General features: G+C 44.1%; 1 protein-coding gene across 5 annotated transcripts in view; it reads right to left on the reverse strand.

Moving 5' to 3' along the window:
* The window catches only part of LOC140395367 (caskin-2-like), a 463,341-nt gene that overhangs the window by 115,380 nt on the left and 333,031 nt on the right, over nucleotides 1-14,930 (reverse strand). For all 5 annotated transcript variants that reach the window (XM_072483024.1, XM_072483023.1, XM_072483027.1 and 2 more), the window contains one exon: nucleotides 7,286-7,381. In XM_072483024.1, the coding sequence (XP_072339125.1) occupies nucleotides 7,286-7,381 (96 nt within the window). The remainder of the gene's footprint in view (nucleotides 1-7,285; nucleotides 7,382-14,930) is intronic.

Raw genomic sequence — 14,930 nt, forward strand, 5'->3', positions numbered from 1 at the left:
TTTAGCAGCCTGTTATCGGATTTTAAGTTGAACAGCAGTTTTGCCAAATGCTGTTAGGTTGAGCAAAAGTGCACTTGAAAGAAACTCTGTCCAAAGATCTGCAAAGGTAAGCAAGTAAACCTGTTTTGTTAAGTGGCATTTAATTTGCATTGGGTTGCTAAATTGGAATTAGTGGCAGGTGTAGATACTGTTCAACTGTATAATTGTAAAGCTATTTCTTTGACGTCAATATGGTTAATTCTGGGTTTAAATTAAAATTTTTTAGAGTCATCACTCCTGGGGTGAAATATACTTTCCTCACAGTTTTACAGAAATAGAAAAATTGCTGGGTTTCACATCCGGTATCGTAACAAAAGTTGAGCCCTGGTCTGATATCCTAACAGTCATCATTAGACTTTTAATTCCAGATTTTTATTGAATCCTCTGAGGACTGTCAGAGGATACAGCAGGATTTAGATTGTTTGGAGACTTGGGCGGAGAGATGGCAGATGGAGTTTAATCCGGACAAATGTGAGGTAATGCATTTTGGAAGGTCTAATGCAGGTAGGGAATATACAGTGAATGGTAGAACCCACAAGAGTATTGACAGTCAGAGAGATCTAGGAGTACAGGTCCACAGGTCACTGAAAGGGGCAACACAGGTGGAGAAGGTAGTCAAGAAGGCATACGGCATGCTTGCCTTCATTGGCCGGGGCATTGAGTATAAGAATTGGCAAGTCATGTTGCAACTGTATAGAACCTTAGTTAGGCCACACTTGGAGTATAGTGTTCAATTCTGGTCGCCACACTACCAGAAGGATGTGGAGGCTTTAGAGAGGGTGCAGAAGAGATTTACCAGAATGTTGCCTGGTATGGAGGGCATTAGCTATGAGGAGCGGTTGAATAAACTCGGTTTGTTCTCACTGGAACGAAGGAGGTTGAGGGGCGACCTGATAGAGGTCTACAAAACTATGAGGGGCATAGACAGAGTGGATAGTCAGAGGCTTTTCCCCGGGGTAGAGGGGTCAATTACTAGGGGACATAGGTTTAAAGTGAGAGGGGCAAGGTTTAGAGTAGATGTACAAGGCAAGTTTTTTACGCAGAGGGTAGTGGGTGCCTGGAACTCGCTACCGGAAGAGGTGGTGGAAGCAGGGACGATCGTGACATTTAAGGGGCATCTTGACAAATACATGAATCGGATGGGAATAGAGGGATATGGACACAGGAAGTGTAGAAGATTGTAGTTTAGTCGGGCAGCATGGTCGGCACGGGCTTGGAGGGCCGAAGGGCCTGTTCCTGTGCTGTACATTTCTTTGTTCTTTGTTCTTTGAATTCAAATTTCACCCTCTGCCCTGGTAGGACTTAAACCCTGGTCCCCAGAATATTACTCTGGGTCGCTGGTTACTAGTGCAGTAACAATACCACCACCCCATCGCCTGCCAAAGTGTCACAGGAAACAGGTACGACACATTTTTTAAAAGTTTATTCTTTGGTGGAATGTGAGTGTCAGCAACTGGGCCAGCATTTACTGTCTATCCCCAATTTTCCTTGAGAAGATGGATATGAGCCACCTTGTTGTTATGTACACCCACAGTGCTGTTAGGAAGGGAAATATTCTTACAATGAATGCCTGCATACATGAAACATTTACTTTCATAGTGTTAGACATTAATGAGATTTCACCTTTGACTCTCTACTCTCCTTGACATTTATTGGCACTACCATCACTGAATCCCCACTATCAATATACTGGGGGTTATCGTTGACCAGGAACAGAACTGGACTCGCCATATGAATACTGTGGCTACAAGAGCAGGTCAAAGGCTAGGAATCCTGCGGCGAGTGACTCACTACCTGACTCCCCAAAATCTCTCTACCATCTACAACGCACAAGTCAGGAGTGTGATGGATACTCTCCAATGGCCTGGATGAGTGCAGCTCCAACAACACTCAAGAAGCTCTGCACCATACAGGACAAAGCGGCCCGCTTGATTGCTCCCCCTTCCACAAACATTCATTCCCTTTACCACCGACGAACAGTGGCAATCGTGTGTGCCATCTACAAGATACACCAGGGACTCATCAAGGTTTCTTAGGCAGCACTTTCCAAATCCATAACCGCTACCATATAGAAGGACAAGAGCAGCAGATAGCTGGGAACCCCACCACCTGGAGGTTCCCCTCCAAGTCACTCACAACCCTGACTTGGACGCCGTTCCTTCACTGTCACTGGGTCAAAATCCTGTAACTCCCTCCCTATCAGCACTGTGGGTGTACCTGCACCTCAGGGATTGCAGCAGTTCCAGAAGGCAGCTGACCACCGCATTCTCTTTTTTAAAATAAATTTAGAGTACCCAATTACTATTTTTTTCCCAATTAACGGGCAAGTTAGCATGGCCAATCCACCTAACCAACACATCTTTGGGTTGTGGGGCTGAAAACCACGCAGACACAGGGAGAATGTGCAAGCTCCACACAGACAGTGACACAGGGCCGGGATTCGAACCCAGGTCCTCAGCGCCATAGCCCCAGTGCTAACCGCCGCACCACCATGCTACCTTAACCACCGCATTCTCAAGGGTAATTAGGGATGGGCAATAAATGCAGGCCTAGCCAGTGAAGCTCACATCATGAAAATTATTTCTCGCAGCTCATTCTGGTAATGTTGAGGTTCAGTTCTGGTCCTACATTCTGCACCCCCTCCAATACAGCCAGAATTGAGCATCATACTCCACATTTCACCTGATTTGATTACAGGGCAGAACAGGTTAGAGGAGCTGAACAGCCTATTCATGTTCCTGTAGTCTGAATAGTGTACCTTGTTCAAATAATGTCAATTTGAACATTCTTTCGGCTGGTTAGACTCACTCTCCCAGATTCCGACACTGAATGAAGTTTCACTATTATACTCAGATATTGCCCTAAACCAATTCATCTCACACTCACGACTCGCATCTTTCAATCTTGTGAAATATGTTATTGTTTTCTGTGTTAAGTTGCTCAATTCTACATCCTCCTTCAATACTGATCTCCCCATTTTAACGGCATCACCAAATTTGAACAACCTAACATCCAAATTTTGTTCTTTATCACATTTTGAGGAGATTAGAGAGTCAAGGACTCCACTCAACATTTTGACAGCCATTACACCTCTCAGAGGCAGACTGTATTTTCTACTTTTGCCACCATTTTTAAAACAATATTTTTATTGAAATTTTAACATTTTATATCAAAATGTTTACAAAATACAACAGTACCCATACATTTATCAGAAAATACAAGCAACAAGAGTAACAGGAACCCCAATAACAGAAATGCCACTCAGAACAATCCCCCCCTCACTAACCACCTCTCCCCCAGTTTCACGGCGGCACGGTAGATCAGTGGTTAGCACAGTAGCTTCATAGCTCCAGGGTCCCAGGTTCGACCCCTGGCTTGGGTCACGTGTCTGCGTGGGTTTCCTCCGGGTGCTCCGGTTTCCTCCCACAGTCCAAAGATGTGCAGGTTAGGTGGATTGGCCATGCTAAATTGCCCTTAGTGTTCAAAAAGATTGGGTGGGGGTACTGGGTTATGGGAGAGGGTGGAGGTGTGGGCTTAGGTAGGGTGCTCTTTCCAAAGGCCGGTGCAGACTCGATGGGCCGAATGGCCTCCTTCTGCACTGTAAATTCTATGATTCCCCATACCAACAGCTAACAATCACCAGATCTTTAAAGTGCCATATGATCGGCCGCCATCTACGCTGGAACCCATCGATTGACTCCCTCACCGTGGCTTTGTCCTTCTCGAGGTACAAGAATTCCATCAAATAACACAGCCAGGCTTCGGCACTGGATGGCACTGCCTCCCTCCAGCTCAGCAGTAACGGGTCACCAGAAATGCGAAAACTAACGCATCTGCCCCCGTCCTCAACTGTGATTGGTCCGCTCCCGAATACTAATGGCAGGGCTCTAAGTCAATATTTGGATTGCCGATATGGTGCGGAAAAAGGACCCCCAAAAACCCACCCAGCAATCTTACAACATATTTGGCAGCGCCAACTCCCCCACCTGCCTTTCCCTCAGTGTTTTACCACCAACTTGAACCAGTCTCAGTCCTGATTCTTGATTTTGCTGGTTTTGGTTTCATTAGAAGTCTTTCATGTGGAACTTTTATCAATAACTTTCTGAAAATAAAGATTACCTATATCATCAGATGGTTTCACTGCTCTCCTGAGCTACAATGCTGTTAAAGCGTCAAAGCCTTGTCTGTCAAACTTTGCTGCTTGTTATTTCATACAAAGACTACAGTGCCTCTCATTTAGGGAGTATTTTCCGTGGTATTAGAAACAAAATGTCTGAAGCACATTTATTCTGAAAAGATTGCGCCTTTTTATGTGAGAGCAAATTTGTCAAAATAAAGTTAAATTCGCTCACTATCAAACACTGGTCTGGCTGTCAGACACTGACAGTGTGTGCCTGCATGTATTACTTCACTGAATCTGTCTACTAGCTCAGCGCTTTTTGTTCATTCCTCATTAAAATTCATCCCCTCGCCCCTCAGGGGAATCCTGTGGATGCACAATTCCCCCAGTATTTAGGCAGTTTATTCAAAGTCCTCATGACTGCTGTCAGGAACGTTGATTCTATTACATTGAAAAGTCTCAAAATGAGCTCGCCAGTAACTGTGCTGCAGAAATTAAAATTCCTCATCCTCAGCTACATTCCTCCATTTACAGCCTTTAAATAAAGAAAAGGGGACAACAGAGACTGCAGCCTTCTCATTTCAAATGCAGCAAACAGCAGTGAAAATGAAGTGTTTTGTCACTTTTAAACAATTCAATCTCAAAACATACAACTGCTTCTGAACTGAACTGCCCGCCAAAATAGGAAAGCCTCTTTTATTCTTGCACAAAAGAGAAATACATCTGGGACTCCACCTCCAGCTTACCCTACTGGCAGCTTTTCATATAGCACTTCATTTTAACTAAAATGTCCTTTTACAAAAGCATAGACTTTAGACAAAAGCATCACAGCATAGGAGTGTACAGAGCAAGCTGAGTATGCTGAGTCATGATGATTCAGGGAGGAGTTTAAAAAAGAAAATCTTTCAGGCAGCACAATGCCTGCTGCCTCATGGCGCCAAGGTCCTAGGTTCGATCCCGGCTCTGGGTCACTGTCAGTGTGGAGTTTGCACATTCTCGTGTCTGCGTGGGTTTCGCCCACACAACCCAAAAGATGTGCAGTCTAGTTGGATTGGCCACGCTAAATTGCCCCTTAATTGGAAAAAATTAATTGGGTATTCTAAATTTATTTTTAAAAAAGAAAATCATTCTTGTTATATTGCCCTCACTGAAATCATCCCTAGTTGCTCCCGGAAGGCGTAGGTGGGGATCCTTCTTAAATTGCTGCAACCGTAACATTTTGGCACAGCTTGAGTGTCTTGCTAGGCCATTTCAGAGGGAAGTTAAGCGTCAATCATGTTGACGTGAGGCAGGTGTAGGCCAGACCAGGCAAAGGTGGCAAGTTTCCTTCCCGAAAGAACATGAAGCAAAGCAAGTGAGTTTTTAACGACAATCCAACATGTCCATGTTTCTTTTAAAGGAACTGAATTCAAACTCTCAAAAGGCCATGGTGGGATTTGGTCTTGTGTTCTCTGGATTGCTTGTCTGATAACATATCCCCCTGCGCTACCGTGTCTCTAAAAGGCCCTTGGTTTGACTTTCATTGCTGTTCTGGGCAAGAGCAGTCTACATTTGTAGTGCATGACAGATTGACCTCCCTATCTGCAAAAAGTGGTGTGGAGCAACTTGAATATGCAAATAGATGTGGAATGTAGCTCCGTTACTGGGCGTGTGGGAATTACCCCGTTCCTACACTTCTGGATTGCAGAGCTCTGTACAGAGAGCACTGGCAATGAGTACTTACACTGAAGAGTTTACCTTAGGTTAAAAATCCCAGGATTGTAAGGCACTACATGAGGAAATGAAATCCAGGGAGGAACATATAAATTCTAGTGTTTCTCCACCTCCGCCCATTATGGAATAGAGCGGAAATGCTGCATTTAATTTCTTTGACTTATTTCAAAAAGACCAATTTTCTCAGCAGCTCTGAGTAGCCTCTGCCACTTTAACGAAAAAAAGAAAATGGAAAGAAAAACAAAATTCAGCCATCCTGAACCAGACCCTGGAGCATAGGCATCAAGGTCTATGGTTAAATGTGGCTGTTACACCGAATCCCGCACTTCTCAATACCCATTCTTGCCACAATTCCCAATCCCATTTGCTCACTCGCTCCAGACATCTAAATCCCAATGCCCATTCTTGCCACAATTCCCAATCCCCATGCCTATTCTTGCCACACATCTCAATCCTGATGTCCATTCTCACACTTCCCAATCCCGATGTCCACCCTCTCCATACGTCTCAATCCTAATGACAATTCTCCCAAATTCCAATTCTAATGACCATTGTCACAATTCCCAATGCCCACTCTCTCCACACGTCTCAATCCAGATTGCCCATTCTTGCTCCTTGATGACAGCGATTGTGCATCATTCTCCTCGGTCTGAATTCCCACACTTGTACAGCAATTCCTCCAAGGCCAAACTTGGAGTATAGTGTTCAATTCTGGTCGCCACACTACCAGAAGGATGTGGAGGCTTCAGAGAGGGTGCAGAAGAGATTTACTAGGATGTTGCCTGGTATGGAGGGCATTAGTTATGAGGAGAGGTTGAATAAACTCGGTTTGTTCTCACTGGAACGAAGGAGGTTGAGGGGCGACCTGGAGGTCAACAAAATTATGAGGGGCATAGACAGGGTGGAGAGTCAGAGACTTTTTCCCAGAGTAGAGGGGCCAATTACTAAGGGGCATAGGTTTAAGGTGCGAGGGGCAAGGTTTAGAGGAGATGTACGAGGCAAGTTTTTTTACACAGAGGGTAGTGGGTGCCTGGAACTCGCTGCCGGAGGGGGTGGTGGAAGCAGGGACGATAGTGATGTTTAAGGGGCATCTTGACAAATACATGAATAGGATGGGAATAGAGAGATACAGACCCCGCAGTGTAGAAGAATTTAGTTTAGACGGGAAGCATGGTCGGCACAGGCTTGGAGGACCGAAGGGCCTGTTCCTGTGCTGTACTTTTCTTTGTTCTTTGTTCCTCGGGATCTCAACACTTGGTCCCTGCTAAGCAATCATCTTATAGTTACTTAATCTGCTTCCTTTGTGAAACTGTGTCCACCTTTTCTGTGGACATGGGGGTGATAGACTCCATCAATGACAGCACTGGAATGGCCCTGATTTAGAGTTAGATGTTAGCAGACACACAATCTTACCTTCAGTCTTCCAAACTCACACGCAAGGTCCAGCGGAGTCTTCTTGGCCTTATTTATGATGCATGGGTTGGACTGATGCTGTAGAAGCATCTCCGACTGTGAATGAAAATAAGCACAATGGTGATAATAGCAGGTGGACAATCCCCACTGAATCCCGTTTCTATTTACAGATTATAAGTCCTTTCTTTCAGTCTTTATGCCCACCCTCATTGCGCAGACTCACATCTCCATTACTGAACAAGTCAATACTTAAAACCATTGAATATACTTATACGGACTCTTCTGCATCCCAATTCAGCATGGACAATACACCTAACCTGCACATCTTTGGACTGTGGGAGGAAACCCACATTGACACGGGGAGAAAGTGCAAGCTCCACACAGACAGTCACCCGAGGTCAGAATCGAACCGGGGTCCCTGGCACTGTGAGTCAGCAGTGCTAACCACTGTGCCACCATGCCACCATCAATATTTTGAGAGACTTCTAAAGAGCATATTTTGGGATTGTTATCATTACAAGAGTAACAAAAATACAGTCGACCACCAGATAAATAACTCCTGGTTGACCAAACTCAGTTTGTAGCAATCCGATCTTTCCTTGTGTGGCACAAAGGGTTAACAGAATGGATATGCTGAGCCATGGGCGATGTACAATAGGGAGCAGACAAAGAGCCCTGAGGGGAGATGGACCTTCCCTGTAACCCACTGTGTACATCTTGTAAATAGTGTGACTAAACTAGTCTTTAGCTAAATGTCTTGATACGCCTACAACGCTTCCCGATTAGAATCCTGGCTGAGCACATTCTACAACAACTTGAAACGGTCAAAGTGCAGCCCCACTTGAGGACTAAAGCACGCAATAGTTCACAACTGAAGAACCAGCCAATCACAGACACTCGTGCAGCATTGAAGGACTGCGGCACAACCACACCACAGACTCTAGAGCAACCATAATATTGTATTTCTAAAGTTTCTTTAACTTTATAAAACGTCCCATGGCACTATAACGTCCCATGGCACTTCACAGATGCATTTTGAAGTAAAATTTGACAATGCGCTTGTTATATTTCTTTGTTGCTGAAAAGAGAAAGGTGCCCACAACCTGCATACTTGTAAAACACGTTGAGAGGTTTATTAAGAGGGGTTGCTCAATACAATCAAGTTGGTAATCTTCCCCAAAGCCCCGCACCAACACTCTGCCGACATCGCTACACATCACGTGAGGCCTAACCAGCAGGAATGTATCCCCTGATACATAACAGTGCCAAGCAAGGCAATATTAAAAAAAAAAAATTTATGGACCCAATTCTTTTTTCCAATTAAGGGGCAATTTAGCATGGCCAATCCACCAACCCACACATCTTTTTGACACCCACGCAGACAAGGGAGAATGTGCAAACTCCACACGGACAGTGATCAGAGGCTGGGATCGAACTCGGGTCCTCGGCGTCACGAGGCAGAAGTGCTAACCACTGCACCACCATGCCCTTACTCAAGGCAATATTAGGGCAGATGACTAAAAGCTTGGTCAAAGAGGTAGGTTTTAAGGACTGTCTTAAAATAGATAAGAGAGATTGCTATAAGTTCTTGTTTTTTGGTTCCCAGATGTCAATAATCACATTCACAGTTTGTAAAGATCAGAAACTCTTCGCATTTAATTTTCCATGCCGACTGGATCAAACGTGATAGCGAATTGAACGGCCTCTGTACACAAAACTTCCGTCTCTAGTGGAACTGTGAAGTGTGGCCCCCACACCCCTCCCAGAACACTTACACATAACACATTAGTTCCGAGCTAAGTAGTTCCTAACTATTTCCTAACTATTAGTTCCTAACTATTCCCGTACCAGCCTCCCCGAACAGGCGCCGGAATGTGGCGACTAGGGGCTTTTCACAGTAACTTCATTTGAAGCCTACTTGTGACAATAAGCGATTTTCATTTAATTTTTCATTTTTTTTTTCATTTATAGAAACCTACAGATAACACAATATATAACAGAGATAAAGGTTTACGGAGGGAATTCCAGAGTTTAGGGCCCAGGCAGTTAAGGTTTGGCTGCCAGAGGTGGAGCTATTAAAATTGGAATATTCAAATGTCAGGATATGACGGGGTGCAGGGATCTGGAGCCAGAGGAGAGAACAGAGATAGAGAGGAGCAAGGCCACGGAAAAATTTGAAAACAATTTTTAAATTGTGATGATACTTAACAGGGAACCAACATAGGTTAGCGAGCACTGGGTGAATGGGTTTTACGAACATATGAAACAGGAGCACGGCACGGTAGCACAGTGGTTAGCACTGTTGTTTCGCAGTTCCAGGCTCCCAGGTTTGATTCCCGGCTTGGTTCATTGTCTGTGTGGAGTCTGCACGTTCTCCCTGTGTCTGCGTGGGCTTCCTCCGGGTACTACGGTTTCCTCCCACAAGTTCCGAAAGACGTGCTGTTAGGTAATTTGGACATTCTGAATTCTCTCTCTGTGTACATGAACAGGCGCCGGAATGTGGCGACTAGGGGCTTTTCACAGTAACTTCATTGCAGTGTTAATGTAAGCCTACTTGTGACAATAAAGATTATTTTTTAAAAAGTAGGTCATTTGGTCCTTTGGGCCTGCTCTACCTTTCAACAAGATAATGGTTGATCTGTTTGTCTTTCGAGTTTTACATTCCCACCTACTACCAATAACCTTTGATTCCCTTGCCTAACAAGAATTTAATTTTAATTTCACAAAACTCCCTCGATTCAGGGAAGGTACCATTCGATAAGAAGATAGCAAATGTAACTCCTTTATTCAAAAAGAGGGAGGGACAGAAAGTATGAAACTACAGACCAGTTAGTTTAACATCTGTCATAAGGAAAGCATTAGAAGCTATTATTAAAGAAAGTTAGCAGGGCACTTGAATAAGTTCAAGGTAATCAGGCAGAGCCAACATGGTTTTGTGCAAGGGAAATCATGCTTAATGAACTTATTGTGCTATGGATAAAGAGTAACCGATGAACGTACAATACTTAGATTTCCAGAAGACATTTAATAAAGTGCCACATCAAAGGTTATTGTGGAAAATAAACGCTCATGGTATAGGGATAACATATTGCCATGGATAGCAGATTGGCTGGATAACATGAAACAGAGAGTAGGCATAAATGGGTCTTTTTCAGGTTAGAAAGAATTAATGAGTGGTGTGCCACCAGGATCAGTGCTGGCATCTCAACTGTTTACAATTTATATAAATGACTTGGATGAAGGGATTGAAGCGTTGGATGCCAAATTTGCAAAAGACACAAAGATAGATAGGAAAGTAAGTCGTGAAGAGGAAATAAGGAAGCTACAAACATAGATAGGTCAAGTGAGTGGGCAAAGATTTGGTGAATGGAGAATAATGTGGGAAAAAGTGGAATTGATATTATGGAAGGAAGAATAAAACATAAGCTTATTATCTAAATGGTGAGAGATTGCAGAGCTCTGAGGTGCAGAGGGATCTGGGTATCCTAGTGCCGGAATCACAAAAGGTTAGTATGAAGGTGCGGCATGGTGGCCAAGTGGTTAGCACTGCTGCCTCATGGCGCCGAGGACCCGGGTTCAATCCCAGCCCCAAGTCACATGTGGAGTTTGCACATTCTCCCCATGTCTGCGTGGGTCTCACCCCCACAACCCAAAGATCTTCAGGTTAGGTGGATTGGCCACACTAAATTGTCCCTTAATTGGGAAAAAAAAAGAATTGGGTACTCTAAATTTATTTTTAAAAGTGCAGGTGCAGCAAGTATATGGAAAGATAATAGAATGTTATCATTTTTGCAAGGGGAATTGAAAACAAAAGGATGTTATGATTCATTATACAAGACAATACTGAGACCACAAAACTGCATACAGTATTCGAGGTGTGGTCCCACCAATGCCCTGTATAATTGAAGCATAACGTACTTACTTTATGTTCAATTCCTCTCATAATAAAGGATAACATTTCATTAGCCTCCTTGATTACATGCTGTATCTGCATACTCACCTTTTGTGTTTCATGCAAAAGAACACCCAGATCCCTCTGCAGCCTGGAATTCCATAGTCGTTCTCTGTTTAAAAAATACTCTGCTTTTTTATTCTTCCTGCCAAAATGAGCAACTTCTCATTTTCCCACATTATGCTCCATCTGCCAGATTTTTTTCCCACTCACTCAATCTATCTATATCCGTCCACAACCTCCTATGTCTTCTTCACAACATACTTTCCTACCTATCTTTGTATTTTATGCAAATTTAGTTATCATGCTGTCACTCCCCTCATCTAAGTCACTGATATAAATTGTAAAATGTTGACATACCAGCACAGACCCCTGCAGGATTTGATTTGATTTGATTTATTGATTTGATTTGATTTATTGTCACATGTACCGGAATACAGTGAAAAGTATATTTCTGCGGCTGAGGGAACGTACACAGTACGTACATAGAAGATAAAAAGAATAATCAATAGAGTACATTGACAAATGGTACTTCGACAAACAGTGATTTGTTACAGTGCAGAACAAGGGTCAAACAAAGCAAATACATGAGCAAGAGCAGCATAGGGCGTCGTGAATAGTGTTCCTACAGGGAACAGATCAGTCTGAGGGAGAGTCGTTGAGGGAGCCTTCCTGAGGCAGCAGAAGGTGAATACAGAATCAATGTGCGGGTGGCAAGCTTGTGTGATGCGTTGGGCTGAGTTCACCACACTCTGCAGTTTCTTGCGATCTTGACTCCACTCGTTAACATCCTGCCAATCAGGCAAAGACTCATTTATGTAAACTCTAATTTTTCTGCCATCCAATGTTCTACCCAAACTAGTCTGTTAATCTCTACAACATGAGCTTTTAGTTTCCAGGCTTGATGCGAATAAGGATATGGGCAACAAGAGCTTTGGTTGACCACAAGTTTACAGATGATAGAATAATGGAGGATGGTCATTGACTGCGTTGGAATAGTTAAAGTGAGCTGAGGCAGAGGCACTCATACAGGAGCACTGCAGTATTGTCCAGTGTAGCACTGAAGGAGTGTGGTACATGTCAGTGGTGCTATTCTTTAGATGAAAGAAAGAAAAACCTAGGGGTGGTGGTGGCATAGGGCTATTGTCACTGTCCTAGTGATCCAGAGCCTGAGGGTAATGCTCTGGAGTAACGGGTTCGAATCCCATCATGGCAGATGGCAAAATTTGAATTCAATAAAAATTTGGAATTAAAAGTCCAATGATGACCATGAAACCATTGCTGATTGTCATAAAAACCCATCTGGTCCACTAATGTCCTTCAGGGAAGGAAATCTGTTGGTCTGCAACTCCAGACCCACACAGAGATGCGGTTGACTCTTAACTGTCTCACACTAAAATGGCCGAGCAAGTCATTCAGTTTGACTGCAATTAGGGATGGGCAGCAAATGCCAAGATGGAACGTTTAAAATAAATTGCTTATCTTGTCTCTCAGAATGGTCTCGGAATGCTGAGATATCGTGAAGTGCAACTGTGGCTATAAAGATGGACGCGACAGCTGATCTGACCACAGCAAGATTTCACAAATAACAATAAGATGAAGGGCCAGTTAATCTTTATTGGTGATGTACATTGAGGGAAAAATATTGGTCCAATCACGAGGGCGAATTTGAAGCTCTTCTTCCAAGGGTGTCAATAAGGTTTCCAAAATCCATACAGACCACCATGGACAGGGCTTCAGTTTAATGCATTTTGTGAAAGATCAACACGCCCTCCCTCAGTACCACCCTGGAGTGTCAGCCCTGGACAATGTGGTCAAGTCTGTGGCTCATTCATCTCCTATCTGCATGTGGGATGTTGTTGACAGCTGATGTTGGGGGCAGCAAGGTAGCACAGTGGTTAGCACAGTTGCTTCAGAGCTCCAGGGTCCCAGGTTCGATCCCCGGCTTGGGTCACTGTCTGTGTGGAGTCTGCATGTTCTCCCGTGCTTGCGAGGGTTTCCTCCGGGTGCTCCGGTTTCCTCCCACAGTCCAAAGATGTGCAGGTTAGGTGGACTGGCCATGATAAATTGCCCTTAGAGACCAAAAACGTTGTGTGAGGTTGCTGGTTTACAGGGATAGGGTAGAGGTGTGGGCCTAGGTAGGGCGCTCTTTCCAAGGGCCGGTGCAGACTCGATAGGCCAAATGGCCTCCTTCTGCACTGCAAATTCTATGATTGTACGACAAGGAAGCTTACTGAAGTATTTATGTAAACGACAGTCACTGCACGGCAGAGGAAACCTTATTGTTGTCAGTATCAGAGATGCTTTGACTACGTGGCGAGGCACTGCCGAACTGTGTGTTCTTTTTGGTTGTTTGATAATATCCAGGCCCTCCTATCCTCTCCCATTTTTCTTGTGTTGAATGACCCTTTGGAATATGAGGAGAGAGGGAGATTATGTGGTGAAAAAAACCCCCATTGAAACAATCAGGACTAAGTATGTTTCTGGCAATGCAGTCCTCAAGGCAACCAGTAGGAGGTATAGGAGAGCAACTCAGGGAAGCTCCATGAGTGGAGATCGCTCTCTCACTCAGTGGCCCAGTTTTATTCCCCTGAGAAGGAGGGAATCATGACTTTTTATTATTTGGTTTGATGTGGCCCTCAGGGTGCAACAGATCAAGGGGAGAGTTAGAAATATCCCAACGAGAGAGCTGAAGAATTCTGTTTTCGAAGCGCCGAGGGGTCTGGAAGTAAGCAGTAGACATGTTGATGAAGATTAATGAATGAGCTGGGGCTGAGCTGATTCCTCACCCACATGTCAGCGATGTAGTGACTCAATGTGATCCGTATTCATAACACTAGCAGGAGTATCCATCTTTAACCCTTGCCCCCCAGCCCAAGCGAGACAGAAGCGCACACAGGAATAAAAAGGTGCTTAAAAGTTCTGCAACTGGGTTTAAGGAGGTAAAGTATCCCAACGTTTTCCCCAAAATCACCTGCCTGTTACTGCCGACTAATGTAGTGCCCGGCATTCCCACCAACTGCCTGTAGTCAATATCAATTATCTACATTTATGCCTTGCCTTTAATATGCAAAAGACCCCAGGGTTCTTCAGAGTAACATTTCAAACAGAATTTGACACTGAGCCACAGGAGATATTAGGGCTCAGTCAAACAGGTAGGGAAAGAGAGATAGAGAGGTTTAGCCAGAGAATGCCAGAGCTCAGGGCCCAGGTAGCTGCAGCATGTCCGCCGCTGGTGGAGCGATTAAACTCAGAGGGTTCTCAAGAGGTTGGAATTGCAGAAAATAGGTGACTTGGAGGATGGGGGACTGGAGGAGATTACAGAGATAGCGAGATTCACATTATTCATTAATGACTTGGATGATAGTATAGAATGTCACATATCCAAATTTGGGGATGATACAAAGTTAGGTGGTATTGTTCTCAGCCTAGATGATAGCATAAAATTGCAAGGCGATATTGACAGACTAGGTGAATGGGCAAAATTATTGCAGATGGAGTTTAATGTAAGCAAGTGTGAGGTTATCCATTTTGGGCCAAAAAGGATAGAGCAAAGTACTTTCTAAATGGAAGTACTCTTTGTTCAAAGTGAATGTCCAAAGAGACTTGGGGGGTCAGGTGCATAGGTCCTTAAAATGCCAGCAATAAGTAGCACGGTAGCACAAGTGGCTAGCACTGAGGCTTCACAGCGCC

Source organism: Scyliorhinus torazame, chromosome 18 (genome assembly GCF_047496885.1).
Source record: "Scyliorhinus torazame isolate Kashiwa2021f chromosome 18, sScyTor2.1, whole genome shotgun sequence".
Classification (NCBI taxonomy): domain Eukaryota; kingdom Metazoa; phylum Chordata; class Chondrichthyes; order Carcharhiniformes; family Scyliorhinidae; genus Scyliorhinus; species Scyliorhinus torazame.